We start from the raw sequence: 26092 nt of genomic DNA on the forward strand, positions 1-26092 counted from the left end.
GTGGACCACATGGACCTGGTTCACAGTGGACCACATAGACCTGGTTCACAGTGGACCACAAGGACCTGGTTCACAGTGGACCACATAGACCTGGTTCACAGTGGACCACAAGGACCTGGTTCACAGTGGACCACATAGACCTGGTTCACAGTGGACCACAAGGACCTGGTTCACAGTGGACCACATAGACCTGGTTCACAGTGGACCACATAGACCTGGTTCACAGTGGACCACATGGACCTGGTTCACAGTGGACCACATGGACCTGGCTCACAGTGGACCACATAGACCTGGTTCACAGTGGACCACATGGACCTGGTTCACAGTGGGAGTCTGTGGACCACATGGACCTGGTTCACAGTGGACCACATGGACCTGGTTCACAGTGGACCACATGGACCTGGTTCACAGTGGGAGTCTGTGGACCACATGGACCTGGTTCACAGTGGACCACATAGACCTGGTTCACAGTGGACCACATGGACCTGGTTCACAGTGGGAGTCTGTGGACCACATGGACCTGGTTCACAGTGGACCACATGGACCTGGTTCACAGTGGGAGTCTGTGGACCACATGGACCTGGTTCACAGTGGACCACATGGACCTGGTTCACAGTGGGAGTCCACAGCCCTCTCAGACTTAAATAGCCGTCCGTCCGTCCGTCCGTCCGTCCGTCCGTCCGTCCCACACTTGCACAAACACACTCCCCTTTGGGAAACCTACTTATTATCTCTGAGCTGTCGGCCTGCAGCAGACGGGGACTCAAAGGGAAGTCTTTTAAGTCGAGCACAGCAACAATGAGCAGCTCTGTCTGCAAGTGAACGACACAAAAAACGATATAAAACTGAGAAGGTGCTTCTATGAAACTGGTCCTAAAAACAGGACATGGGCCTAAAAGTTCAAACCAGTGTAGACTGAAGTTATGAAGCAAGTTTGGAAGCACTTTGGGTCTATTTGAAAATGTTTATATTTTTATTTATTTATTTATTTTAAAAATACAAATATCTGCGTGTAACATGGTGAAAAGGACACAAAAGTTACGTGTAACCTTTTTTTAATATATATCTTTTTATTCTCTCACAGGTACATTTTGGGAATTGAACTAATTATTCAAGGCAGAGTGTTTGACAAAAATGACTGCTGTTGTAAAATCATTCAAGATTTATTTGCGTTTAACTGGGCAGGTTCTGCATGTAACGCCAGTGGACACGATGGGTTACATACAAAACCTGGAATGAGACTGAGATCCATGAAAAACCCACACGTGTGGATTAGAAAAACCACTAGGATCATCAAATTTAACACAGTGTCTTTATTTAGAGTCTATAGAAGAGCATTTACAGACATGTTTTCACATCTAATCCACTGACACCTATAGGTAGTTTTCATGTCCCAATTTGGGTCCTATTTTTGGCCCCAACATTTGATTAAAAATTCATCAGTTTAGAAGCTCCTACAGTTGAAAATTGGATAGCCGTGAGCCACAAAATTTTTTTAATGGAGAAACTCACATTTTCTTTATGACTTGAACAAGAGAAATTTAAAAATTGCTGGGCGCCTTGGATTACATATGTAACTTTAGTAAATCTGACTTTGAGCATAGAAGATGGAACTAACTCTCTTCCCTCAAGGTTTTTTTTTTCTGTGCTACTCTTATGTTCATAGTTACTTTTTATACTTGAAAATCCAAATACTAAATGTACATGTGCACTGTTTGGGAAAAAAAAAAAAAAGTAAAAGAAACAGTATTATTCCAGCAGCAGGGGTGCCAAAAAAATACTGTTAAATAACGGAAAATAACCATCTCATAAAAATACAGTAATTTTCCATAATTGAAATACAGTTTTTTGCCGTAACTTTACATGAGATTTTGCTTTTTTTTTTGACTTTTTAATGTTTAATAAAGAATATTTACATGTATTAAAACAATCCAATTCCCTATAAATATATATATATAAATAATTTTCATTGAGACTCAGTTGTCCAATCCACTGATAAAAACTGTATTTGGACAGTTTATCAGTGCTTATACATGTTATACATTCACAAAAATACATTTATTCAACATTTTTGTTGTGAAAACTCCTGTAATTACACAAGATATTTGTCAATTAACAAACAAGTCTGGTTCAACTGACAGAACAAATACTTCTGTTACCGTTAATTGTCAGTAAGTGTATCTTGTTTTATTATTTTTTTTACAGTATTAAACTTTAAATTAACAGTTTAATCTCATAAATAGAAAAGAAATATTTGTGAAATTATGATACATTTGCAAATGTATTTTAACTGTATTTTTCTGTGAAAAAAAATTTTTCTTTAAAAAAAAATGGAATTTTCTGGTTATTCAAAGTTACAGTTTTTTCGTGTTATTTTACATTTGACATGTAAAATTACAGTCTATATTTGTAATTTCATTGATATTTTCCTGTATTATAAAAATACAGGAAAAATCTGAAAAAACGAACGGCAAAAATTCTGTTTAATTGCAGATTTTTTTTTACAGTGTACAAACTTGTTAATATCATTATTATTATCCATCTTTTACACACTTAATTTACTTACATGACCTTTTTTTCTTTCTTTTTCTTCCTTTCAATGAGCATTACTGATACCCTTTTTTCTTCCCAAAAAAAAAAAAAAAAAAAAAGAGAGAACAGTGTACTTTGTGTTATGGATGTCCTGTAGAATATCTTATAAGACTGTTTGAATAAAAATTTGAATAAAAAAAAAAAAATCATCAAATTTGGGGTGGCTCCAGAGCAAGAGTATAATTTTTTTTTTTATCTGAGGTCATCATTAGGTCCATCCTGGGGGGAAATATGTCTAAATGTCTCTTTTATTATTGGGTCTAAAAAGCTGGAAAAGTGCCAGGTACCAAAATAAACCCAGTTTCATAGAAGCACCCAAAAACACACATTTGTAAAAGCACTGATGGAAAAGTCAGACTGTGGTAAAGCAGCTGTCTGTGCTCAGACTCTGATGGCATCACTGGTGTGTTCACACCATTAAAGGCTCCACATTTATCACTCTGCTCCGGCTCCATTTCTTTTCCTGTTCAGATTTTTTGGTGGGAAAACTGCTGACAGGTCAGTACACTGGCAGGTCATCTCAGATAAGCACAGAAGGGTTTGTGTTTTTACCCACGGACTGGACTTAAAGCACTGATCTGAGGTCAGTTTGATGCATTTTTACTGGACTGTTTGTGTCACATGATCGGGTCAGTCAAGATATGCCCTCTGAGATATTATATCCTGCATTTTATTTGAACTGTGTGTTTTAATTATAATGAAATATATACTGAATCATTAAAAAATATTTTCTATTAGTACTTTTTGTTGTTTTTTTTATAACTAGAAATTTCAGGTGGTGCCATTTGAATTTCAGGCAACCCCACGTGAGGTCCAAGGTTCTAATAGTTTAGGATTTTTCATTCTAGTTTAGTTTTATTTAGTTTGGACTTTTTTTCTCTAATTCAGTTCGTTTTAATTCATTTTTAGAGCAGGTTTGATAGTGTTTATTAGTTTTCATTTTTTTTCTAAATGCTTAGTTTTGGTTTAGTTTTAGTTTTTTTATATCTTTTCTCTTCTTCTCTGCGGTCGTATTCAAATAAATCCCAGACAGGACTCTGCTGCTTTCTCCCAACTTTAGTCTCCATGTTTCCAGGTAGAGTGGGGACCAGAAGACGACTGGAAACCACAAGTGAACACAAGTGACGGACCAAAAAGTGCCGTATGGTGACAGCACAGAAAATTGCTAGAGCGAAATAAATCAATTTCCTATCAATCTGACATTGACAAAGACGAAAACGAAGGGAATTTTATCCATAATTTTTATCAGTTTTAGTTAGTTTTGTAAACACACAATACAGTTTCAGTTAGTTATTGATTTTTTATTTTAATCATAGTTTTTATATTATTTCAGTTAACGAAAATGTTTTTTCAATTCTAGTTTTTGTCATTTCGTTAGTTTTCATAACGATAATAACCTTGGTTCACACCATTAAAGGCTCCACATTTATCACTCTGCTCCGGCTCCATTTCTTTTCAGGTTCAGATTTTTTGGTGGGAAAACTGCTGACAGGTCAGTACACTGGCAGGTCATCTCAGATAAGCACGGAAACGTTTGTGTTTTTACCCACGGACTGGACTTAAAGCACTGATCTGAGGTCAGTTTGACATATTTTTACTGGACTTTCTGTGTCACATGATCGGGTCAGTCAAGATATGCCCTCTGAGATATTATATACTGCATTTTATTTGAACTGTGTGTTTTAATTATAATGAAATATATATTGAATCATTAAAAAAAAATATTTTCTATTAGTACCTTTTGTTGTTTTTTTATAACTAGAAATTTTAGGTGACGCCATTTCAGTTCCAGGCAACCCCACGTGAGGTCATGAATCTAAGATTGAAAAACATCGATCTAAAGGGTTTAGGAATCTCTTCATCGTAGTTTGACAAACAAGGGGCCCCCAAACAGCATCTTGCTCAGGGCCCCCATGAAGCTAGAAACGGCCCTGATAATAATAGTAATAATAATAAGTAATACATCTCTACAAACTGTATAGGCTTACATACAGTCACGGAAAAAATTATTAGACCATCCAAAGTCCTCAAAAACAATGGTTATGCAATCCAGTCCTAACTCCTGTGTGTGTCATGTGACTAAAACAGACAGAAAAGAAAACATGGAATGAATAAAAGCACTGTTTGTGTCAGTACAATGACACAGATACTGATGGAAGAACTGAAGTGATGTTGGTTTTTATCCAGAAAAAATGTTAAATGGGTAGATATCAGTTCTGAAATTCAACTACTATGAGAGGTTTTTGTTGTTATCATTATATTTGTTCAAACAAATGGACCTTTAGTTGGACCAGGCATTAAAATGAACAAGAAACTGAAGAAAACAAGAGTGGGCTATTCATTTTTTTCTACAGCTGTATTTATGACAGAGTAGAATTGCATATATATTCTATTCCTGGCGGTAAAAAAAAAAAAAAAAAATCCTTAAATTTGATTTAAAAACACATAAAGTTCTAACACGAGGAATACTCCCCACTGGTGGAGTTTCTAAAAAAAAAAAAAGTTTGGAAGGAGCTGCAGATGTAAAGAAGGTCTTTATGGGATTTTGGTGTTAGTTTAGATCAACTATAGAAATGTTACTAAACTGGAATTCTACTAAAAGAAAATTAAAATTCAAAGGTTATCCAGAAAACATGTTAAATGGATAGATATGAGCTCTGAAATTACACTACTATGAGCTGTTTATGTTGTTAAAATGAACAAGAAACTGAAGAAAACAAGGGTGGTCTAATAATTTATTCCACAACTGTATTTATGGCAGAGTGGAATTGCATATATATTCTACTCATGGCGGTAAAAAAAAAAAAAAAAAATCATTATCCTCCTCAGACCCAGGAATTGTCAGCAAAGTACCAGCTTTTTTTGTTTTGTTTTTTATTAAATCAGTGCCTGTATTGGAAAGATCATGATTCAACAGTTTTTTCAGATGCAGTTTTTAAAATTTTTATGGAATGTCCTTTGTGGTGGACAGTTTTCTTTCGTTCTTTCTTTTTTTTTTTTTTTTTGTATAAAGTTGTGAAACTCTTGTCCACGAATGCAGACAGAAAACCCACAGCTGGGTCTGAGGAGGATGAATTTGACTTAAAAACACATAAAGTTCTGGCACGAGGAATACTCCCCACTGGCGGAGTTTGTAAAAAAAAAAAAAAAAGTTTGAAGGAGCTGCAGATGTAAAGAAGGTCTTTATGGGATTTTGGTGTTAGTTTAGATCAACTATAGAAATGTTAATAAACTGGAATTCTACTAAAAGAAAATTAAAATTCAAAGGTTATCCAGAAAACATGTTAAATGGATAGATATGAGCTCTGAAATTACACTACTATGAGCTGTTTATGTTGTTAAAATGAACAAGAAACTGAAGAAAACAAGGGTGGTCTAATAATTTATTCCACAACTGTATTTATGGCAGAGTGGAATTGCATATATATTCTACTCATGGCGGTAAAAAAAAAAAAAAAAAAAATCATTATCCTCCTCAGACCCAGGAATTGTCAGCAAAGTACCAGCTTTTTTTGTTTTGTTTTTTATTAAATCAGTGCCTGTATTGGAAAGATCATGATTCAACAGTTTTTTCAGATGCAGTTTTTAAAATTTTTATGGAATGTCCTTTGTGGTGGACAGTTTTCTTTCTTTCGTTCTTTCTTTTTTTTTTTTTTTTTTGTATAAAGTTGTGAAACTCTTGTCCACGAATGCAGACAGAAAACCCACAGCTGGGTCTGAGGAGGATGAATCTGACTTAAAAACACATAAAGTTCTGGCACGAGGAATACTCCCCACTGGCGGAGTTTGTAAAAAAAAAAAAAAAAAGTTTGAAGGAGCTGCAGATGTAAAGAAGGTCTTTATGGGATTTCTGAGTTAGTTTAGATCAACTACAGAAATGTTACTAAACTGGCATTCTAGTGAAAGCAGGTTAAAATTCCCAGGTTTCCTTCTTTGTAAAAACAGCCTCTTTCACACAGACTGGAACTGTGCAGGATCTGTGCAGGAGCTTCAGTCCGTGGGAAAGTGTCTGAGGTGCGGATCAGACCCACACTACCGCACAGTCCGCTTCCTGCGTGGAGTGGACCTTCTCCTACCTGTGATCATCTCCCGCCTGCTCTCATCCAGGTGAGAGGAAACCACGTCCCCCATGGTCCCAGCAGAACCTCAGGTCCAGATCCAAAGAGTCCGAGCCGGTGACAGGATGAACCCGGGGAGAGTCGAGCCACAGCGGCGGAAAAACAGAGCTGCACTCCGGTGGAGGTGGAGGTGGAGGAGGAGGAGGAGGAGGTGGAGGTGCGCGTCCTGTGCGTAAAAGTCTGAGGGGGGGGGGTGAACAGTGGTGTGGCTCAGGACTGGACACACCCCCTCACACAGTCATCACTGGTCCAACGTGTTCCGTGGGCCCTGCCAGGGTGTGTCCACATCCACAGCTGCAGTGTTCAGGGTGTGGGGGGTGTGGGTGGGGGTGCAGCTCCAGTGGCAGTGGGACCCCAACCCTGGCTCTGAGCTGTGGAAACACCAAACTGAGCACCTGCACGAGCTTTGGATGCACTTTCAACACCTTCTCACCATGTTTTCCACCAGTTTCACCACTTGTGTGAAAAGTACTTGTGTGTTCTGTGGGAGGAAGTTCACTGCTGCCCACGGACACGGTGCACAGACAAATGACGCCCCCTGGTGGTGGTTCTGCTCCCATGTCTTTTGTGTGTGTTTTAAGTAAGTAATTTTTATTTATAGAGCACTGTTCACAGACAGAGTCACAAAGTGCTTTATCAAATCAAAATCAAATCAAATTTACACAAACCAGCAGAATCGTCCAGGAGTAAACACTGGAGACAGAGGAAGGAAAAAGTACCTTTAACAGCAGAAACCTGGAGCAGAACCAGACTGAGGAGCATGGACGAGTGACAGGACCAGCTGGGGTTAAAGAGAGAGAGGAAAGGAGGAGAAAAGAGAGAGCGATAGAGATAGAGAGAGACTGGGGGAGAGGGGGGAGGTAGGGGGAGACACATGGAGTACATGTAACACTGTAAGGTAGTAACTTTACACTGTGAAAAATGAATAAAACAGTACAAGTAGAATACAATTAGAATACCCGTAAAACACAATAAAGTACACTGTAAGACCAGATAGCTGAGTTTACTTTAAAAATCTCAGGTAACTCGTTGCCCTAAAAAATGTAAGTAATGAGTAACGAAAACTTGAGTGTATTAAACTGAAATGCTTGATTTGAATAGAATTGCTGTTTTAAGTCCAACACACTAAATGCCAAGTTCATTTAACTTCAAATGCGTTGCAATGTCAATTGCTTTGTATTACACTGGTCAACAACAAATTTATTGTTGAAGTTTTTTGAGCTGATTTAGGATCATTTTGGTGTGCTGAATCCAAAAATCACATTCATTTTGCTCAATCAGGTCAACTTTCTGAACTATGCTACATATTGGCTTTTGAACATTTTTGCTTACATTTATGGGCATTTTCACATCATATGATACAAAATTCTTTCATATTTCTTGCAGTAAACAAGTTCTGAAGATTTGACTTTTGCCAATTTATGATTAATGTTTTTTTTAATATTACAGGTGAATGAAATGGCTTCGACTAGAAGATTTTGCAAAAATAAGCCTGACGTATTCTGCTACATCTGCGGTGAATACACCATTGTACCTAACAGGAATCAAGTGATCAAATGATTTTTTTTTTTCTCTTAAAACCTATTTTGAGTGAGAACTATATAAAAGACCAACTGATGAAGTCACAAAAATGTCATCAATTTTGTGAGAAGATCAAATTTTTCAAAATCAAATTAGCAAAAAAAACCTGGCCTGATTGAGAAAAACAGATGTCATTTTTGGATTTAGCGGTGCAAAATGGTCCGAATTCAGCTGAAAAAACCTAGACAACTTGCAAAAAACATTTTTTGTGTAACCCAGTGTAATCATTAGACTTAAAACCATCCGTTCATTGGACTCAATTCCAAGTTGATTTTAATCAAAATCTTTTGCAATGTAAGTGCTTTATTTGATTTTTTGACTTAATATAATGCTGCACAGATGGGAGTTACTGAAGTTAGCTCTATGTCATTTGTCAGCACAGGAAGTGCCTTTAGTTTGACAAAGCCTTATAATAACCCTTGACCAGAACTATGTTAAATGAACAGTAAATCCATAGTTCTTCCTCTGGCTCTGACTCCTGGTGCAGCTGTTCAAAAATACAAAAACAAACACAAAAAGGCCAATAAACACTGACATACACACATTAAGTCAAAATTAACACTAACACCACAACCCCGCTGAACCCCTGCACAGAAAAAGAACACATTTTTGACAACATGCCCAATACCCACGATGCAATGCACAGATAAAAAGGTGTGGTCGTGTCTAAAACTTAGTGATTTAATTCCATTCAACTGAAACTTTTTCGTACTCTCGACTGTCTACAAATTAGTAGAATATACTGAACATTTTATAGTAATGTCATTAAAGTTACATCATTTAAGTACATTGTAATTAAAGCATTTTAATAAATACAACTTCTGGGCTTACAGTGAACCATTAAAACAGTTTAAAATATGATGAATACATAAAGTGTCATCAGTTTGTGGTAGCCCAGGGTCAGGTGGGAAACTAAAAAGCCTGTTTGAACACACTGTAAGCCTGGACTTTGTATTTACTAAAATGCTTTAATTACAATGTACTTAATGATTTAAGTTTTATGACATTACTATAAAATATTAAGTATATGCTACTCATTTGTAGACATTGTCGATCGTACAAAAAAGTTTAAGTTGAATGGATTTAAATCACTAAGTTTTTGTCATGACCACACCTTTTTTTTTCCACATTGCATTGTGGGTATTGGGCATGTTGCTGAAAATGTGTTGTTTTTCTGTGCAGGGGTTCAGTGGGGTTGTGGTGTTAGTGTTAATTTGGACCCAATGTGTGTATGGCAGTTTTTATTGGCCTTTTTGTGTTTGTTTTTGTATTTTTGTACAGCTGCACCATGAATCAGAGCCATAGGCCAAACAATTGCTTTCCTGTTCATCCAAAATTTTTATTGACTAATGTAAATTTTAATGCATTTTCCAAATTTAAAGCACCCCCCATACTGGTCAATTAAATTAAGCTAAGTTCCTGCTAAACTTCCATCCACACTACAGTATACTATAGGAAGCATTTTATATTGTAAAATACTGCAATTTAAATCAATTTGGAATTGAGCACAACAAACTGATATTAAGTCTAATGACTGTACAAAATAATTGACAGTGCGACAAATTTTCAGTTAAATGAACTTGGCATTTAGTGTGTTGTACTTAAAATAGCAATTCCATTCAAATAAAGCGTGTAAGTTTAATACACTCAAGTTTTGATTACTCAATTACTTACATTTTTTAAGGTAACCAGTTTCCTCAATTTTTTAAGTAAATTCAACTTATCTGGTCTTACAGTGCAGGAGGGTTTGAGGTGTTTTTAAAAACTCTCTGCAGAGTCCATGGACCGTAGGTGCAGAGGCAGCTCGTTCCACAGACGTGGTGCTACAGCTTTAAAGGACCTGTCAGCCCGTGTGCTCAAACAGCTGTGGGAGCTTTTACTTTATTTTCATTGTTTCTTTTATGTACATTCCAAAACAAGACAAACAAAGGGGACATATGGGATGCATCGACTGTAAAAAACCTTGTGACTGAATTGTTTTTAGTAGTGTGACGTTGAAATGAAACTGGTCCATTTCTTCCATTTCTCCTGACTCTGCTCTTCTTCAGTTTCAGTCTATGCATCAGAACCTCCACCTCTAATATTCTATTCACAGTTTGGATCCAATCGTTAGTTGGAGGTGGTTCTAATCTGCACCATTTTTTGGTAATAGACTTTTTACAGACTGCTAATAGGATTTTAAACAAATATCTATCATTTTTTCTTACATTATTACCAGTAATACATCCAAAATACATCACCAAACATGTTTTTATCTGAACAATTGTTGAATATACATTATCCTCAAAATGATGCAAGTTTAGGACAAAACCAAAAGACATGTGCAGGATTTACACTAGGGCTGAAAGATATATCGTTATCATATCGATATCGAGATATGAACATTCAAGATATTAATATCGAAAAAGCAACGATATAAACGATATAGATTTCCCCCGTGCTCGCCCTGCATGTACACTCTGGAAGTCACAACAAATTTAATTTATTTGTACTTTATGTTAATGTTGATGACTGGAGTGAGTTCTTATAAATAAAACTGCACTTTCCACATTGTTTTGTTTTATGATGTTAGTATTTTTCTGAAAAATGCTTGGTTTTCACCGAACCCATAGTCATATTGTATCGTATCGATATCGAGATATTTGACATGAATATCGAGATATGAAATTTTGTCCATATCGTTCAGCCCTAATTTACACTGACATCTGCACATTCTCTCCAACAAGGTTGAACTCTGGACACATATTGAGCTGTAATTTTAGGAGTTATGAAAAACTGAATTATATTTTTCCAGTAATGTTCCCTCCATGTTCTTGAGGAAGTGGTTGATGGTTCTGTGTGTTTAACCCTTTCATTCACAGTGGACAGCTGTTCTCTTAAATATTCATGGATTTTGTTGTTTTAGTTCCATATCAGCTGACACCGTGGACGCTCACACTGTAAAAATCTAACTCTGACCAAGTGTATTTTTCTTATTTCTAGTCCAAATATCTCATCACACTTAAAATCAGACAGAATCACCGGCAGAGGAACTTTACAGTGAGACATAAGAACTGATTTACAGACAATAGATCTGGAAAATCTGATTTCAACTAATCTTGCCAAGATAATTTTCACTTGTTCCATTAGCAGATTTTTTTTTTTTTGTTGCTTAAATTAAGCAAAAAAAATGTTACTCTTTAGTTCAGCGGTGTCAAACTCATGTTAGTTCAGTTCCACACTCAGCTAAATTTGATCTGCAGTGGGCCGGAGCAGTAAAATAATAACAGAATAATATAGAAATAATGTCAACTCCAAACTTTTCTGTTTTAGAGCAAAAAAAGTACATTTACATTATGAACAGGTTTCCATCTACAAACTATCCTTTCAAAAGATGTGAATAACATGAACAAACTGAAAAAATAAGAGTAATTTTAACAATATTCTGCCTCAGTTTATCATTCACACGTGTACATTAGAACTTACAGATCACAGTGGATCTACAAACACACAAAACATTTAATAACAGACAGAATATTATTAAAATCGTATTTATTTCTCTGAAGACATTTCAGGTTGTTCATATTTTTGTTCAGGTTATTCACATTTTTTGTGAAATTTTCCTTGGTTTTAGTGTAAATACATGAAAATATTTACATTTACGAAGAGAAAAATTTGGAGTTGTCATTATGTTATTCTGATAGTATTTGACTGGTTGTTATGGAGCTAGTACAGGCACAGAATCCAAATGCAGAACTCAGAGTCAAAATGTAAAGTTCAGAAGATTTATTAGTCACACACAGGTGTAAGAAAAATATAAATGACAAAATCTTGAGGATAATGGGTGGTAATTTCCTCTTCGAATCAGTCCTCCGGACCGAGAACGGCAACCCGTCTCCCCGTGTGGTTAGCGGGGTCTTTTTCCCGACTGGGGAAAAGCAAAGGGAGGTCAGGGACGGAAACAGGTCATACACAGGTAAGCTATTAATCAGGCGACAGGACATAAGGGAAAGGCAAAAACTCACGTACCAAAAGTCAGGCAAGGCGATCAGAACCAGGAATCAGATGAGGCAGAAAAACCAACAGGGAGCAGGCAGTAGGCAAAAACGGGTCAAAAACAGGAATCCAAAACAGACAGACAAGATCAGAACACTGGTAAGTACTACAAGAGTAACAAACTGGCGACTGACAGAGGGAAGAGACAGGGTTTAAATACACAAAAGGGAGGGAAGACAACTAGACACAGGTGGAGCAAATCAGGGCGGAGACAGGTAATCAGGTGAAAGGTAAGAACGATCAGGGAACAGGAAGTAAAGACGACAGACAAGACACATGAGGGGAAACTTAACAAAATAAAACAGGAAGTGACAAACAAAACATAAAAGACAGACAAAACCAGACTAACGTCTGGCTGCAGGTATGACAGTACCCCCCCTCCTAGGGACGGCACCAGACGGACCAGGGACATCAGGATGGCGTTGATGGAACTCTCGGATCAGGTCAGGGTCCAAAATGAAGGAGGCCGGCACCCAGGAACGTTCTTCAGGCCCATACCCTTCCCAATCCACAAGGTACTGGAAGCCCCTCCCCCGGCGACGAGCTGCCATCAGTCGCCGAACCGTGTAGGCTGGGTCACCCTCAATAAGGCGTGGTGGTGGTGGAGGTTGGGTAGGTGGGACCAGGCGACTCTCCTTAACAGGTTTGACTTGGCTCACGTGAAAAGTGGGATGTATCCTCATAGACCTTGGCAATTTCAAACGTACAGAGACAGGATTAATAACCTTCGAGATAGGGAATGGGCCTACAAACCTGGGTGCCAGCTTGCGACTTTCCATCCTCAGTGGAAGGTTCCTGGCCGACAACCAGACCCGCTGATCCGGATGGTAGACGGGTGCAGAGATCCTATGGCGGTCCGCCGTGGTCTTGTACTGGGCCGACGCCTTCACCAGAGCCTGTCTGGCCCGAGTCCAGGTCCTCTTGCATCTATGGATCAGGGCCAAAGCCGAAGGAACGCCCACCTCCTTCTCCAATGAAGGAAACAGGAGGCTGATAACCATACACTACGTGAAAAGGAGACAATCCGGATGAAGCACTGGGTAGAGAGTTGTGAGCAAACTCCACCCACAACAGATGACGGCTCCAGGAGGCGGGGTTTTGGGAAGCCAACACACGGAGTCCCACCTCCAGGACCTGGTTAAGTCTCTCAGTTTGGCCGTTGGTCTGCGGGTGAAAACCAGAGGACAGACTGACAGAGGCACCAATGAGAGAACAAAAAGCCTTCCAAAATCTAGCAATAAACTGAGGTCCCCTATCGGAAACAATGTCTTTTGGGAAACCATGAAGTCGACACACATGTTGCAACAGCGCCTCCGCAGTCTCCTTAGCAGACGGGAGTTTAGGTAGGGGAATGAAATGCACCATTTTAGAAAATCGGTCCACCACCGTGAGTACAGTCGTGTTACCATTAGACAGGGGAAGACCAGTAACAAAATCCAGGGCGATGTCCGACCAGGGTCTCTTAGGGACAGGTAGCGGATGCAGCTGCCCCATCGGCGCTTTGTTAGAAGCCTTACAAGCAGCACAGACAGGACATGCGGCCACATATTCACTCACGTCCCTCTCCATGGCGGGCCACCAAAAACGTTGCCTGATCAGAAACAGGGTTCTCCTCACACCCGGGTGGCACGCCATCTTAGAAGTGTGGCCCCAATGGATCACCTGGGAACGGAGATGAGGAGGAACAAACAGACGGTCTGGCGGTACGCCATCCGGAACATCACAGTCATTAAGGGCCTCAGTGACCATCCTCTCTACGCCCCACTGAAAAGCCCCCACCACACAAGAGCTAGGCAAAATAGTTTCAGGCTCAGAGACAGGCTTTTCAGGGGAGAAAACTCTGGACAGGGCGTCAGGCTTACCATTCTTGGAACCCGGACGGTAGGATAGGGTGAAGTTGAAACGTGTGAAAAACAATGCCCACCTGGCCTGACGGGAGTTGAGACGTTTAGCCGAATGTAGATACTCCAGGTTTTTATGATCTGTCCAGATCAGAAACGGAACTTCTGTCCCCTCCAGCCAGTGTCGCCATTCCTCCAATGCCACCTTAATGGCCAACAGTTCACGATTGCCTATGTCATAGTTCATCTCAGCTTGCGACAGTCTCCTTGACAAATACGCGCAGGGATGGAGCCTATTGTCGGCTGGCGAGCGCTGGGAGATGACAGCCCCCACTCCCAAATCAGAAGCATCGACTTCCACCACAAACTGTAGAGCAGGGTCTGGAACGGACAGAATGGGAGCAGAGGAGAACGCCACCTTAAGGCGGTTAAACGCCCTGTCAGCCTCAGGGCTCCACCTGAATACAGACTTAGAAGAGGTGAGAGAATGCAGGGGGGCAGCCACACTGCTGAACCCCCGGATAAACTTTCTATAAAAGTTAGCAAAACCCAGGAATCTCTGAACGTCTCTCCGAGAAGATGGTGTTGGCCATTCTCTCACTGCACTAACCTTTTCAGGGTCCATCTGGACACTCCCCTCAGAAATGATGAAACCCAAAAATGAGACCGTAGGTTGGTGGAACTCGCATTTTTCAGCTTTGACATACAGTTGGTTGGAGAGGAGCCTCTGGAGCACCTGTCGCACATGCTGAACATGCGTGCTCTCATCTGGGGAGAAAATTAATATGTCGTCCAGATAGACAAATACAAAAACATTTAGCATATCCCTGAGGACATCGTTAACGAGGGCCTGGAAGACAGCAGGGGCATTGGTCAGACCGAAAGGCATCACCAGATACTCGTAGTGACCACTGGGAGTGTTAAAAGCTGTTTTCCACTCATCCCCTTCTCTGATTCTAACCAAGTGATAGGCATTACGAAGATCCAACTTAGTAAACACTTTAGCCCCATGCAAAAGTTCAAAAGCTGAGGACATCAGCGGTAACGGGTACCGGTTGCGGATAGTGATGTCATTAAGTCCCCGATAATCTATACACGGCCTTAGTGATTTATCCTTTTTGTCCACAAAAAAGAAACCCGCCCCTGCAGGAGATGAAGAGGGTCTGATTAACCCGGCTGCCAGAGACTCGTCAATGTACTTTTTCATAGCTAAATTTTCTGGCCCACATAGAGAATATAATCTCCCCTTAGGTGGAGACGTACCAGGACGTAGTTCTATGGCGCAGTCATACGAACGGTGAGGAGGTAAGGCCGTAGCCTTAGATTTACTAAACACCTCCTTTAAATCATGGTAACACGGGGGAACCTTCTTCAGTGCTGGAAAGTCCTTATCCTCCCCTACCGGAACACTAACCGGGGCCACGGAGATCTGTGGAGTCTTGGGTGAGTATACAGGTAATTTAATATATTTACAACGAGTCTCACAGTCTTTACCCCAAGACTGAACCTCCCCAGTGCCCCAATCAATAAATGGCTCGTGAATCTGTAACCACGGATAACCCAGAATTAGTGGCTGGGACTCCGACTCATAAATGTGAAAGTTAATGCTCTCAGTGTGTCCATCAGTGAACTGAACGGAGACTGGCTCGGTACAATGGGTTATCCGGCAAATCACGTGGCCATCCAGGGCCCGGGCCTCCAACGGACGCTGGATCGGAATCGACCCGAGTCCCAACTTCTGTACCAGGCTCTGGTCCATTAAATTAGCGTCGGACCCGGAATCGATCAGTACGGGGTGCTGGAGAGACAAAGAATCAGAGCAGAGGAGAACCACAGGAAACGGACGAGAAACAGTGGATAAACAAACAGTTCTGCTCAACAGCGACCCCTCACTTGTCTTGCCATCAGGCTTAAGTGGGCAATTACATACCCTATGTCCCCCTTGTCAACAGTACAGACAGAGACCCTCGGTCAGGCGACGTTGGCGTTCTTCAGCTGAGATGTGGGTCCGGCCCAGTTGCATGGGTTCCTCCTTCCCACCGTCTGTCTCAGTAACCGGGAGTCGAACCACCTCCCGAACGGGCCCCTTGCCAGACGAAAAGCGAACCACAGACTCATCTGTCTGCCAAACTGACTCCTGATCAGCGACCCGGATGGCCTCGGCGAGGACGTCATCCAGGGAGTGGAGCTGTTGACGGAGCGCCATCTCACGGCCCACGGAGCGGCTTAGCCCGGTCAAAAAGGCGGTGATCAGGGCCTGGTTGTTCCACCCTGATTCAACCGCTAGGGAACGAAAAACACTCACATACTGCCTGATAGACTGATCTCCCTGTCTCAGCCTCATAAGCTGATGACCAGCGAATTGTCCCCGAACCGGGTGGTCGTAGACCCTTTTGAGTTCAGTCACTAGGGAGGAAAATGACTGAACTGCTGGGGAATTCTGCTCAAAGAGCGCGTTGAAATAACTCAGAGGGGAACCCTCTAACAGACTGGCCACATAGGCGATCTTAACAGAATCTTTAGAAAAACGAATGGGTTGAGAATCAAAAATAAGCTGGAGCTGGGTGAAAAAATCCCGATAGGTATCTGGATTACCTGAGTACTTGGACGGTGCTGGAATGTGAGGTTCGGCCGAGTCCCAAACAGGAGGACTGGTAGCCTGGTTCTCGCCTGACACGGCCGCAGCCGCAGCCTGGGTACGGGTGAGCTGGGAGACCTGCGTGGCTAACAGAGTCATCCTATCCACCAGGGAGTGTAGCGTCTTTTCATGTCCTCCCAACCTGTGCCCCTGGGACTGGATAGCCTCCTTGACCTGATTGAGTTCTGCTGGATTCATAATGTGGCCAGTTTGTACTGTTATGGAGCTAGTACAGGCACAGAATCCAAATGCAGAACTCAGAGTCAAAATGTAAAGTTCAAAAGATTTATTAGTCACACACAGGTGTAAGAAAAATATAAATGACAAAATCTTGAGGATAATAGGTGGTAATTTCCTCTTCGAATCAGTCCTCCGGACCGAGAACGGCAACCCGTCTCCCTGTGTGGTTAGCGGGGTCTTTTTCCCGACTGGGGAAAAGCAAAGGGAGGTCAGGGACGGAAACAGGTCATACACAGGTAAGCTATAAATCAGGCGACAGGACATAAGGGAAAGGCAAAAACTCACGTACCAAAAGTCAGGCAAGGCGATCAGAACCAGGAATCAGATGAGGCAGAAAAACCAACAGGGAGCAGGCAGTAGGCAAAAACCGGGTAAGCAAAAACGGGTCAAAAACAGGAATCCAAAACAGACAGACAAGATCAGAACGCTGGTAAGTACTACAAGAGTAACAAACTGGCGACTGACAGGGGGAAGAGACAGGGTTTAAATACACAAAAGGGAGGGAAGACAACTAGACACAGGTGGAGCAAATCAGGGCGGAGACAGGTAATCAGGTGAAAGGTAAGAACGATCAGGGAACAGGAAGTAAAGACGACAGACAAGACACATGAGGGGAAACTTAACAAAATAAAACAGGAAGTGACAAACAAAACATAAAAGACAGACAAAACCAGACTAACGTCTGGCTGCAGGTATGACACTGGTCCTGCCCACTGGAGATTGAATTAAGGCCTGAACTAAAAGGACTGGTCATATCTGAGTGTGGTTTTTGTATTTCACAAATCCATCCCAGGGGCCGGACTGGACCCTTTGGTGGGCTGGATTTGGCCCCCGGGCCACATGTTTGGCACCTGTGTTTTAGTTCCATATCAGTAAACACAGTGGACGCTGCAGAAATCTAACTCTTATCAAGTGTATTTTTCTCATTTCTAGTTCAAATATCTCATCACACTTAAAATCAGACAGAATCACCTACAGAGGAACTTTACACTGAGATAGAAGAACTGATTTACAGACAATAGATCTGGAAAATCTGATTTCAATTAATCTTACCAAGATAATTTTCACTTGTTCCATTTGCAGATTTTTTTTTTTTTTTTTTTTTGCTCTAATTAAGCAAAAAAAAAAAAAAAGTTCCTCCTTAAGTGATTCTGTCTTATTTTAAGTGTGATGAGATATTTTGACAAGAAATGAGGAAAAATACACTCGGTAAGATTTAGATTTTTGCAGTGCATATATATATATATATATACATACACACACACACACACACACATATATATATATATATATATATATATATATATATATATATATATATATATATATATACTGTATAGCCTATCCGTTACACTTTATATAGAGGGCATTTTTAGGTAAAATCAGGTAAAACTTCATGTATTCAAGGTATTTGTTAAAAACTACAGCATGAACAACTCAGACTTTCTGTTCTGATCATTTCATCGGTACAATCTACTTTCACATGTTTCTCTAAACACATCAGAAAAACATGCAGCTAACAAACAGCAATGCTGATGTATGCAAGTGAACAAATGTTGAAAACCAAATAAAACTAATAGCCTAACCAACTAATCAGACAAATCGTATGTATAAATGGTTTCCACTACATGCACATGTATAGAATCACTGACAACATCTGTAGACTTAGGTTCACTAACTTATATTAGAAGTGGATCTAAATGTGTTATGGACGCTTTCATTGACGGATTTTTCATATTTCTTCGTTGCCCGAATTTTCCCAAAGATTTGCCCAAATCTGGGTGGGAGGGCAACTGGGGGGGCAAAGGTTGTGACTGGGGGGGGCATTTGCCCCCCCCCCCTTGGTGCCGCCACTGAGATTCCATACGCCGGACTACCGAACCCCCCCAACCGAATCACGGACGGCAGACTACCAAACCCCCCTATAAGGAACTACCATGGACAGATACAAGTCCCACACCTGTACCCGTCTGTTCACCAGACCAGGTACAGACCAGCCCCAGGTGCGGACCCCGCTGGTCTGGGACTGAAACTTGTTTGTACTTTTTGTCTGTCTACAAATGAGTAGAGTATACTGAATACTTTAAAGTAATAAAACTGTTCATTGTAATTAAAGCCTTTCAGTAAACACCCAGTCCGGGCTTACAGTGCAGTATCTCTGTGCATAGTATCTCTAACACATGGATCAGTGTCTTTAATGCTCAGTAAAGGACAGATGTTCCTCATATGTATGTTTACAGGCTTTAGCTGTGGGACAATAACAGGCTCTGGGATTATTCTAAGCAGCCAATAAGAGGAGGATGCGCAGCTTTACGCGCTGACGTGTGCGGTGGAGGCTCCTCCGCAGCGATGTGAGGTGAGCAAAGAGAGAGAGAGAGAGAGGGAGAGAGAGAGAGGGAGAGGGAGAGGGAGAGAGAGAGAGGGAGGAAGCAGAGGGAGTGCAGTCCGTCCGTCCAGCACCCAGCAGCATCATGGCACCTATCGGATTAAAGGCGGTGGTCGGCGAAAGTAAGAACATCCTTTATCTGATCTGGACCAGAATTGGGTGAAATGCGTCACTGCTGCTGTTTGCGCCCAGTGCGGTGGTGTGCGTGTGTGTGTGCGTGTTTTTCCAGGATGCGGATGGCTGCTGTGCTTGTGCATCTGGGTGATGATGATGGTGGTGGTGGTGGTGGTGATGAAGGTGGTGCCTCATTGTATCCTGTTGTAAAAGCAGAAGCTGGAGCTAAACCTGCACAGGCTGCTTGGGTCCGCAGGGCTCCTGCAGTTTGCGGATGCGCAAATGCATTTAAGGCGGCGGCGGATGTGAAATGAGCTTTAAAAAGGCGGAGATGAGCCCGATGATGATGATGATGATGGAAAAATAGAGGTGTCCTCGAGAAAGATGCGAGCGCCCTGGAGCTGCCTGCATGTAGCCCACATACGCCCTTTAGCCTTAATCAGCGTTTATTCTGCGCTGCGCATTGGAGCCGCATGCGTAAACTGTGCTTTTGCAGGAAATGTGTTGGAGATGCGGCAGACCATGGCCCCCGTAGACTGACGGACGGACGGCCAATTAGATCGTGTAATCTGATGCAATTCAGTTTTTTAAAAAAAATGCAGTGAGTGTGGATGAACCGTGTCCGTTTGTGGGATTCCCTGGTTTGAGCAGAGCCTCACCCCTCTGATGGAGCACGAGCGCCCGGTACTAACCGGATCCGTTCACACAGCTGCTCAGATCTGTTTCACATTTAATGGCGGATTTGGATCCTAGATGAGAAAGTTGTATTTAAAGGCCACATCATCCGGTAGTGGTAGTGTTTGTCCTTTCATCCTCATCCTCATGCCCTTTATTGGCACTGCGCCACCGATCCAGTGACTCTGTGTTCGATCCCCGCATCCTTCCATCCATTGGGGGGGGGGGGGGGGGGGGGGGGATGTCATCCTGTGATTCAGACTCATTGGTTTTTAGTGTGAGTTTGGTGCTAAATGATGCAGGCCTGAACATGGAGGAGCAGGAAGTGAAGAGGGTCAACTGGGTACAAGACCTACTCCCCATGTAAACCAGGTCCATCCTCCTCCTCCTCCTCCTCCTCCTCCTCCTCATCCTCATCATGCCCTTTATTGGCACTGCGCCACCGATCCAGTGACTCTGTGTTCGATCCCCCCATCCTTCCATCCGGGGGGGAGGGGGAGGTGGGGGTTCCATCCTGTGATTCAGACTCATTTGCTTTTAGTGTGGGTTGGGTACTAAATGGTGCAGGCCTGAACATGGACGAGCAGAGGCACCTGAACAGGGTCAACTGGGTACAAGTCCAACTCCCCATGTAAACCAGGTCCATCCTCCTCCCCTGTCTCCTGGTCCGGTTCTTGTCTCCTGGTCCGGTTCTTGTCTCCTGGTCCGGTTCTTGTCTCTGGTCTGGTTCTTGTCTCTGGTCTGGTTCTTGTCTCCTGGTCTGGTCCTTGTCTCCTGGTCTGGTTCTTGTCTCCTGGTCTGGTTCTTGTCTCCTGGTCTGGTCCTTGTCTCCTGGTCTGGTTCTTGTCTCCTGGTCTGGTCCTTGTCTCCTGGTCTGGTCCTTGTCTCCTGGTCTGGTTCTTGTCTCCTGGTCTGGTCCTTGTCTCCTGGTCTGGTTCTTGTCTCCTGGTCTGGTTCTTGTCTCTGGTGCTGCAGGACCTGCTTCATCCGACATATCCAATCCAATCCAACTGTATTTGTACTTGAACACTTGAACCCTTTCAGTCACAGTGCTCAGTGGAGTGGACAGTTATTCCAAAGCTGTTCTCTGTATATTTATGGGTTTTTAGTTGCCATCACAGTGGGACGCTTGTACCTGATCCCATACACTGTCACCTATTGGACAGTCATGGGAAGTGCTTTTATTTATTTATTTATTTATTTATTTTTACTCATAACCAAGATGGCTGACAGGAAGTCAGAAATGCTGAACATCCCAGGAATATCTTGTAAATCCTTCTATATCAGGACACCCCTGTAGGTAGAAAAATATGCTAGCATCCAGTAACATCTAAGGCACAGGTGTCAAACATACGTCCCAGGGGCCAAATCCGGCCCGCCAAAGGCTCCAGTCCGGCCCTGGGATGAATTTGTGAAATGTAATAATTACACTAATATACTAACTATCCTTTTAGTTCAGGTTCCACAGTCAGACCAATTCAATCTCAAGTGGGTCAAACCAGTCAAATACTACACTGGGTTACAAAAAAATGTTTTTTGCAAGTTGTCCAGGTTTTTTCAACTGAATTCGGACCATTTTGCACCGCTGAATCCAAAAATGACATCTGTTTTTTTCAATCAGGTCAGGTTTTTTTGCTAATTTGATTTTGAAAAATTTGATCTTCTCACAAAATTGATTACATTTTTGTGACTTTATCAGTTGATTTTTTTATATAGTTCTCACCCAAAATAGGTTTTAAGAGAAAAAAAGTCATTTTCTAACAGGATTCCTGTTAGGTACAATGGTGTATTCACCGCAGATGTAGCAGAATACGTCAGGCTTATTTTTGCAAGATCTTCTAGTCGAAGCCATTTCATTCACCTGTAATATTAAAAAAAACATTAATCATAAATTGGCAAAAGTAAAATCTTCAGAACTCGTTTATTGCAAGAAATATGAAAGAATTTTGTATCATATGATGTGAAAATGCCCATAAATGTAAGCAAAAATGTTAAAAAGCCAATATGTAGCATAGTTCAGAAAGCTGACCTGATTGAGCAAAATGAATGTGATTTTTGGATTCAGCACACCAAAATTATCCTAAATCAGCTCAAAAAACTTCAACAATAAATTTGTTGTTGACCAGTGCTATCATAATAATCTATAAATACTCACAACTCCAAATTTCTCTTTTTGTAAATGTAAATATTTTCATGTATTTACACTAAAATAAAGTATAATTTCACAAAAAATGTGAATAACCTGAACAAATATGAACAACCTGAAATGTATTAATAGAAGTGCAATTTGAATAATATTCTGCCTGATATTAAATGTTTTGTGTATTTGTAGTAATCTGTAAGTTATAATGTACATGTGGAAATGATAAACTGAGGCAGAATATTGTTAAAATTACACTTATTTTTTTCAGTTTGTTCATGTTATTCACATTGTTTGAAAAGATAGTTTGTAGATGTAAACCTTTTCATTGTTTAATTTGACTTTTTTCACTCTAAAACATAGAGAAAAGTTTGGAGTCGACATTATTTTTATATTATTCTGTTATTATTTCACTGGTCCGGCCCACTGCAGATCAAATTTAGCTGAATGTGGAACTGAACTAACATGAGTTTGACAGCCCTGATCTAAGGATTAATGTCAGTGTTAAAAATTCCAGATATTTATTTCATATTGGAAGAAATTTGTAATTAATCAGGTCCACTAAATTGGACGCCATGCATGACTGGCTGTATTTCAACTTCACTTCATACCATTAGTGTAACTTTACTGTTAATCGATTGATGTGCAGTAACATGTTCAAAATCAGTTGCTAATTGCTCTCAGAGTGTCATTTACAGTTGTTTTGGTTTTTTGCATAATATCTCCATTAAGTGAGTAACAACTAGTATTAGAATATGTTAAAATGTGAGAAAACATCAGATTAGGAGCATTAAAAATGTTTAACTGCATAGTCTTCCCACAGTAGTTCATTTTCCAATGTTGTTAAAAACACATTTCTTTGCTTCAAAAGTTAAAAATATGATGGACATTTTGTAACGCCATGAAAAATAGGTTCATAAAAAAAATATTAAAGTGGCAATTGCATTATTTTTACATGCCTAAAGACAAATAAAAACACTCCGGAAAAAAAATCTTGATTAATGTTCTTATAATTCATGCATGAAAGAGTTAAAATAACTGCAGTGGACCAAAGTGCTGTACAGAAGAATAAATAAAACCCAAATAAAAGAATCAAATACAAGAATAGATTAAAAAGCCATACATATGCTGTTCATTCATTTATTGATTTAGTTTCACATTTCTGAAATAAAATCCACACACAGCCTATATAGTAGTGTGTGATTTCCTGCCAGTAGAAATGCTGAATCACTGTGTTTTTTTTTTCTAAACTCTGTGTTGTAAACGTATTTGTCATGGACATCTTATACCCAACTATACACAGCCAGCGTCTCAGTTACTCAGTATTTCTCTGTTTTGACACGATGGAGGCTGAAATAGGACCTGGTGCTTCTATTATAGACATATCACAAATGACAGGTGGAAAAACTAGCCTTTATATGTGAAATAATATCTAGAACTAATGTAAAATACTACACTAGGACATTTCATTCATTACTCGTATAAAATCCTCCATTAAAATAATTTCATTAATGATCATAACAAGTAATTATAGCCCAGGTTTTGCATTCTATCATATATTCAGATAATCATTATTTGCATTGTCAGTGTAAATATGATGGTTATTCTGTCAGATTCTTCAGATACATCTTCTAATGTTTTGCAACTGAAATGATTGATTTATTATCAATAAGCTGAGGCACCAGAGTCATGTAATCAGAAATAAAGTCAGGTGAAAGGCAAACACTGTAAAAAAAAAAAAATCAGTATATAGTACACTGTAAAAAGAAATTAAAGGGGGAAAAAAAAGGGTAAAAAAAAAAGAGAAAAAAATTTGTATTATTCCAGCAGCTGGGGTGCCAAAAAAATACTGTTAAATAACGGAAAATAACCATCTCATAAAAATACGGCAATTTTCCATAATTAAAATACAGTTTTTTGCCCTAACTTTACATGAGATTTTGCATATTTTTTGACTTTTTAATGTTTAATAAAGAATATTTACATGTATTACAACAATCAAATTACCTCTAAATATGGACAAACATTGTACTAACACAAATAATAGGGCTTACATGTTATACATTCACAAAAAAACATTTGTTCAACATTTTTGTTGTGAAACCTCCTGTAATTACACAAAATATTTGTCAATTAACAAGCAAGTCTTGTTAAACTTACAGAACAAATACTTCTGTTACTGTTAATTGTCAGTAATTTTATCTCGTTTTATTATTTTTTTTACAGTATTAAACTTTAACAGTTTAATCTCAAAAATAGAAAATATTTGTGAAATTACGATACATTTGCAAATGTATTTTAACTGTATTTTTCTGTGGAAAAAAAAAAAAAATCTTAAAAAATGGAAATTGTATGGTTACTAGCAGCATTGTACCTGTACGATAGTGCCCTCCCGTGGTGCAACAGCGGCATTGCACCCGTATGCTCTCCCATGCTGCAACACGTGTTGGACAAAGACGCTCTGGATGGACACCGGACACGGGGCGGGGCCGAAACGTGCATTATATAGTAGGATTCGCAGTTACAGTTTTTTCATGTTATTTTCCATTTGACATGTAAAATCACAGTCTGTTTTTGTCATTTCATTGATATTTTCCTGTATCTTAAAAATACAGAAAAAATCTGTAAAATAAACGGTAAAAATTCTGTTTAATTACAGATTTTTTTTTACAGTGCATCTTTTAATGTCTTGCAACTGAAATGATTGATTTATGATCAATAAGTTGAGTCATCAGAGTCATTTAATCAGAAATAAAGTCAGGTGAAAGGATAACACTGTAAAAAATAAATCAGAATATAGTCGTGGTGAATGTCCAGGCCTGTTGTCCATGTAAGTGGTGCAGAGCAAAGGCACATCTGACGGAAGGAGAAGGTTCATGTGTTCATTTTACCACTAGAAGTATTTGGAATATGAAGACTTACTGAAAACGGATGGAGTTTTTATCCTCCATCCATCTCCACCGTTACACAACACACCTTAACATGCCAAAAATCTCTCCGTGTTCTTCCCGTCTTTCATTATTTAGGCCTTTTAACCGTCTTACATAAGGCTGGTCTTTGCTCAGGCAGGCGTCATGCGTCGTCTTTTCCAGAGCAGTGTAAACACTCATGTCCCAGTAGGTGAAGGCAGGGACGCAGCGGGCAACACCTGCGCTGTGTTTGGCCGATTGGTGGAGGTGGGGGTAGGTGTAGGAGGGGGGAGGGGAGGGCGCTACCGTCATGGGTCCTCTCTGCAGCAGTGGATGAAGAAGGGGGGGATGGGCCTCCAGCGCTGCTCGGCCCTCCCTCCCTCCCTCCCCCCCTTCTCATGCCTGTATATGAGCATCAATCCCAGGGAGGGGAAATCTCATCTCATCAGTCACAGACCAACCTGAGCAGGAGAAAGGGAAGGAATAGACGAATACACAAGCCCCTAATAAAAACCCAACCCACCGTGGGGCTTTATTTAACGTTCAGGAGCTGAGCAGGACACCATATGATCCCATCCAATAAAGATACAGCTTCACAAACAAACAAGCGCTGAGACAAACCAACAGCACTGCAGCTTTGTTTTAACATTTATATTTAACATCACACCGCTTTGGTACTGGCTGTTATATATTATATATGTGTTATTATTATTAGATTATATATGTGCAGGTGTAGATCGGGATGGGAAACAATAAGAATTTAACAATTCTGATTCCATTGTCAATTTTGCTTATCGATCCGATTCTCTTATCCAAAGGTGTC

The 26092-nt window shown here is 40.4% G+C and overlaps 2 protein-coding genes across 3 annotated transcripts in view; one reads left to right on the forward strand and one right to left on the reverse strand.

The window, feature by feature from the left end:
• niban2a (niban apoptosis regulator 2a) overlaps window positions 1-6855 on the reverse strand; it is an 82778-nt gene extending 75923 nt beyond the window's left edge. Inside the window, exon 1 of the mRNA XM_030150726.1 lies at window positions 6669-6855. Coding sequence (XP_030006586.1) covers window positions 6669-6723 — 55 coding nt within the window. The 5' untranslated portion in view covers window positions 6724-6855. The remainder of the gene's footprint in view (window positions 1-6668) is intronic.
• Window positions 6856-19459: 12604 nt separating this feature from the next.
• stxbp1a (syntaxin binding protein 1a) overlaps window positions 19460-26092 on the forward strand; it is a 101901-nt gene continuing 95268 nt past the window's right edge. For both annotated transcript variants that reach the window (XM_030149135.1, XM_030149136.1), the window contains exon 1: window positions 19460-19553. In XM_030149135.1, coding sequence (XP_030004995.1) covers window positions 19517-19553 — 37 coding nt within the window. In that variant the 5' untranslated portion in view covers window positions 19460-19516. The remainder of the gene's footprint in view (window positions 19554-26092) is intronic.

Source organism: Sphaeramia orbicularis, chromosome 12 (genome assembly GCF_902148855.1).
Source record: "Sphaeramia orbicularis chromosome 12, fSphaOr1.1, whole genome shotgun sequence".
Lineage (NCBI taxonomy): Eukaryota > Metazoa > Chordata > Actinopteri > Kurtiformes > Apogonidae > Sphaeramia > Sphaeramia orbicularis.